This window comes from Corvus brachyrhynchos, unplaced genomic scaffold (assembly GCF_000691975.1).
Source record: "Corvus brachyrhynchos isolate BGI_N302 unplaced genomic scaffold, ASM69197v1 scaffold340, whole genome shotgun sequence".
Lineage (NCBI taxonomy): Eukaryota > Metazoa > Chordata > Aves > Passeriformes > Corvidae > Corvus > Corvus brachyrhynchos.
This window is the reverse complement of record NW_008235987.1, coordinates 1,077,058-1,082,243: the sequence shown is the minus strand read 5'-3', so window position 1 is coordinate 1,082,243 and position 5,186 is coordinate 1,077,058. Positions and strand designations below refer to the sequence as shown.

Sequence of the window (5,186 nt, the reverse complement as noted above, 5' to 3'; positions counted from 1 at the left end):
AAGAGCCCCAAAATACCAGTGGTGGGTTCCTGCTGCACTGCCCTGTGTCATTGTTGGAGTTTAATTGTGAACTGACATCTTGCCCTGTTCTGGACCTTTCTTTGACTAACTTCCGCTCTTTTTTCCTTTTTATGCCAGCATTTCATGCCTATGGAAAAGCAGGAAAAATGTTGGTGGAAACAAGGTAAATCTGCTGCCTATTCAAAGTGTGAACAGTTTGGGTGTCTTTGGTGAAAACTTTTCTGAGCCTTGCTGTGCTCTCCTTCCTTCCCCTCCTGCCTTCTGGAATGCAACAGGAGCCTGAGTGAGATCCCCTGAGCACAGCTCACAGGTGTCACCTCCATCCCACCCGTTCCAGAGCTCCTGGAGACGGGAGCGCTTCCCAGGCGCTGGGAGCACAGAAGGTGGGGATGAGCTCGTCTCCTGCTCTGCTGTGAAATCACAGGCGTGTCACTCATGGCAGCTTTCCAGGGGTGACATCCCTGCTGCTGAGTTAGTGGGAGGGAGTGTTTGCTTCCTTGGATCCCGGGATCTGCTCTGGTCCTGCCCTCTGTGCTCCCTTCCCTGCGAGATGCCTTGAGGGGGAATCCTGCCCCCATCTCAGACTCCGCTGCCTCCCATGACCCCAGTGCAGAACTCAGGTGATGGCACAATCCTCACTGCCCTGCTTTTTCCAGCAGGGATTCTTTTCCAGGCATGTTGAGCCCAGAGCAGGCAGTGGTGCCGGCTCCTTCGCTCTCCCCAGCTGCAAACTTCTGCACAGCACTAAAAATACACAGAATATTCCTCAGATGTTACTTGTCCATGCAAGCAGAGGCTGTAATTGCCACAGGGATGTTCTATAATTGGAACTGGGAAGGAAAGTGGTCCAGGAGTGGGAGGAGAAGCAGTTCATGGACAATCTTTTCATTAAAGTGTGGTCCATTGTGTGGAGAGACGTTGGAGAGCCCATTGGATATTGAGACTCTCATGGCAGGGCCCTGCTGTGGGTGTGGGGCTCTGAGAGCCTCGTGCTGGTTCTTCTGAATTTTTCCAGGAGTTGAAGGAGTTCTTGTCATCTCCAAGATTAGTTTTCCTTGGTTTTTAACCCCCACGGGTTTTTAACCCCCACGGGTTGTGGGCAGAGCTGCGTCTCCCACCAGCGTTTGGTGTGGATGGAGGTTCTCTGGTGGGACGGAGTGCAGAAGGGGTGTCCTGCTCTTCCCAAGGCTGAGGGTGGAAGCGTGGCCCTCCTAACCCCTCCCTGTTTGTGTTTGCAGCATGATTGGGCTGATGTTGGGCACTTGCATCGCTTTCTACGTCGTCATCGGCGATTTGGGCTCCAACTTCTTTGCCCAGATGCTCGGATTCCAGGTGAATAAATCACTCCTGTGGTGCTCCCAGACCTTGCACTGAGCCCTGTGTTCTGTGGATACAGCAGAGCTCCTGCCTTGGAGTGTGCTCAGCACCCTGTGGGGTCCCAAGGGGGCTTTGTGGGGTCCCCTCACGGAGAGGTGCTCGTGCACGGAGCCTTCGGCTCTGGGAAGTCTGGGAAGCTCAGACATATGGCAAACAATCAGCTGTGTAAAACTCCAATAAGGCATTTCCATCAAAGGAATTCTTTTTAACTTGGTCCCTTATTAATTCTGGAGCAGATTTCTGGGGGAGATAATGCTTCCTGCCTTAATTCCTGCCCCAGTGGGTAGTGACAGGCAGTTCCTCTGCCTGAGCTCTCCTCGCTGTAGGTCAGGAGGGATTTTTGTCCTGTCCCTGGCTGTTTTTGTGGCCAAAGTCTCTGTGTTCCTGCCTCCTCAGCCGTGTGATGAGCCCGCTGCTGGCTCAGGGTGCTCGGAGGCAAGAGGTGCTCCTCAGAGCCGGCGTGAGAGCCGTACCGGGAAGCAAAAGGATTTTTGGTTGAGTGTTATCTGTGCTGCCTGATGCTCCTAAGCTCAGATTAAGGGACTGTGAAGTTAAAAAAGATGCGTTGAGGCTGCAGCCAAATTAGGTATTAAATATTTCCAAGCATTCCAGAGTGTTCTGCCATAATAAATACCAGTGCGAGGCTTTGATTAATTTTCTGGATCGGAGTTTTCAACACTTTCAATCTCTCGTCTCCCCAAGTAAATTTAGGTTTTATTTAATTGCATGAAAGTACCTAAACAGCTTGTGCTGGATTAGCATTTAACCCCCCCCAAGCCACCCCCCAAATTCTTCCAGCTTGGACCTGTCACACAGTGCAGAGCAACAGTGGCACCCAGTGACTGTCTGAGCTCAGCACAGACGGAGCCCACAGAGCGCCGAGCTTGCAGCATCTTCAAACACCCCCAGACACAGAATGTCACTGTTTAAAGTTGCTTTTCACTCTGGAAAGATGAACCACGCCAGGGTTTGCTCATTGGGTGGATGTGTTGAGTATCCTCCCTGCTCTGGGTGTTGATGCAGGTCTCTTTTCCAGGTGTCGGGCAGTTTCCGGATTGTCCTGCTCTTTGCTGTCTCCCTGTGCATTGTCCTTCCCCTGAGCCTCCAGAGGAACATGATGGCCTCCATCCAGTCCTTCAGTGCCATGGCTCTCATCTTCTACACCGTGTTCATGTTTGTGGTGGGTACGGACACCGGGAATCCTGTTTTCCTACCTTCTGTTGCTTTTTAATGACCAGTTTCACTTCCCGGGTGATCCTGTGGTTCCCTCGTGGAGCCCCAGCCCTGTCTCCCCCAAATTTCAGGACTGGAAGGAGAGGAAGGTGTGGGAATTCTTTCCATGTAACTTTTCTAGTAGGCTGTGCAGGGTCCCACCTCAGAGCTGCCTCCTTAGGGAGGTGTGGAGCCTCCCAGGGGCTGTGCCTTTAAGAAACCACAACATTCATAAGAGTTGGCTGCACTGAAACATCTCTGGGGATTAGAAACCCCATCCAAGGATATTATAAACAGACATTCAGACATATTTACCTTCTGCTTCCTGTGCAACCCAACTCCTGCCAGTTCCCGTGTCCATGGCAGGGGAGCTCCCTGGCCTCGGCTCCTCCCCCTTTCCATAAAGTTTTTCCTTCTCTTTGGTGAGCTGGTGTCGTTAAATGGCCCTGGAGCAGCAGGTGGGATCCTGTTTTAGGACCCTTTGTCTCTCTCTGCTTAACAGGATTCTCTAAGGCTAACGGTGCTTCCTGTTTGGATTTAAAACCACATTTTAAAAAACACGTTTAAAAAAGTGCAGAAGAGGTTGCTTTGAGCAATAATTCTCACAGTTCATGTGTCCGTGGAAATCACCCCACCCTGGTGTGTGCTGTGATGTCTGATGGCATCAAACAAGCGGGGAGTGTCATAGATCCCTTAAAGTACTCCCTGGGATCCTTGGTGGCCCTGGCAGCTGTGCGGGTGGGATGGGGAGCTGGGGGATTGGGATGGGGCTCCCGGCAGAGCTGTCACACGCTGCCTCTTATCCCAGCCTGGCATTGCTGCTGCCATGGAGCTGTGTGGGGCTGGATCCTCACCCCTGCTCTCTGTCCTGGCTGCAGGTTGTGGTGTCCTCCTTCAATCACGGGCTCTTCAGCGGGCAGTGGCTGCAGCGAGTGAGTTACGTACGCTGGGAGGGCATTTTCCGCTGCATCCCCATCTTTGGAATGTCTTTTGCCTGTCAGTCGTAAGTACCTGCCATTCCTAGCCCTGGCAGTTGTTCCTGCAGGGAGTTTGCGTGAGGGCAGAGGGTCAGGAGGATCTGCAAGGGATAGATACCATCTGCTTTGGTGGTTTATTTTCATCAGGGTATTTTACAGCTTGCTGAAGTTCAGCCTCTCATTCAGTCGTGACCCTTTTGTTACCCAGACCCTCTTGTTACTCCATTTCACCTGGGAATTCTTGTAGTGGAGCAACACGAGACCACTGGAGCCAAACGGCTCCTCGGGAGCTTCTGCTGCAGCTGCACGAGGGATGAAATTCCTCTGGTTCTTGAAGGGAATGCTGGAGCCCCAGGGAAGGCAGCGGGGCTGTGTCACCCCACTGTGTGACCCCCACAGGGCCTCCCCTGAGTAGTGAATGCTGGGGGCTGCTCTGCTTCCCCAAATTTCTTGGAGAACACTCCAAAGATCACACAGTTGGCTTTGATGGAGGGTTGTTCCTGCATTTCCAGTTCCCTGGGTTTAGTGGCACATGGAAAGAGGTGAGAGCACACCAGGCAATTTCCACCTTTCCTGTTCCCTGTTTTTAATGAGGGTTTCCGCTGACATGTGGAAGGAGGTGAGAGCACACCAGGCTATTTCCACGTTTCCAGTTCCCTGTTTTTAGTGGCACATGGAAGGAGGTGAGAGCACACCAGGCTATTTCCACCTTTCCCGTTCCCTGTTTTTGTGAGGGTTTCTGCTGACAAGTGGAAGAAGGTGAGGGCAGACCAGGCTATTCCAGGTTTCCAGCAGCATTTCCTGCAGCACCAGAGCAGCACATGAGCACTACGTGCCTGGCCAGAACCGTGACAGCTCTAACCAGTGTAAATCCAGCCCTGGACACGGGAAGGACTGGCCTCCTCTGGAAGGACCATCCTCCTCTGGAAGCCTGGCAGAGCCGGGCTTCCCCCCTGTAGTTCCAGCAAACGGGTCTCGTGCCAACAGTAAATGAATGTGACAGATAAAATTTGCTCAGACTGCTGTGTTTACACCCACTCCAAGATCCAAATCATCATTTCCCACTTACTGGCTCTCTTGGCAGCTCAGATCCTACCCCGGCACGCTCCAGGCTTGCTGTTTAATGTCTCCATTACAACTGGCGAAGGGAATTGTGTTCTCTTGCAGCTTTACCTTGTTAACAGATCCCTTTTAGGGTTTTTTTTTTCCTTATGGAAGCCACACAATACCCAGCACAATTTTCCTGGGAGTTGGAAGTGCAGGGAAATGGTTTGGTCTGGACCTGTGTGTGTGGACCTAAATATGGGCTCCATGGCAGCACTTCTGTGGCAAAGCCAATCTAAAGCTGTGTGTTTTTTCCAAACATCAGGAAAATACGCTGTCCCCAGGCAATATTTATATACATGACACAGGCAATATTTATATACATTTTTTATTTCTTTCCATCTATGTATTCTCTCTTTCTCTCCCCTCTCTATATATTCTATTTCTCTCTTTATATGTTTTTTGTCTATATAGTCTCAGCTGGGTAGGTTTAATTTTGCTAACCTCTGAATCACCTTTTTAACCATCCCACACACTGCAGAGCCTCCCTCTTTC

At 51.3% G+C, this 5,186-nt stretch overlaps 1 protein-coding gene across 1 annotated transcript in view; it reads left to right on the top strand.

The window, feature by feature from the left end:
- The window catches only part of LOC103613730 (putative sodium-coupled neutral amino acid transporter 10), a 35,076-nt gene that overhangs the window by 3,966 nt on the left and 25,924 nt on the right, over positions 1-5,186 (top strand). Inside the window, exons 2-5 of the mRNA XM_017730724.1 lie at positions 139-184; positions 1,260-1,353; positions 2,435-2,578; positions 3,489-3,613. Coding sequence (XP_017586213.1) covers positions 139-184; positions 1,260-1,353; positions 2,435-2,578; positions 3,489-3,613 — 409 coding nt within the window. The remainder of the gene's footprint in view (positions 1-138; positions 185-1,259; positions 1,354-2,434; positions 2,579-3,488; positions 3,614-5,186) is intronic.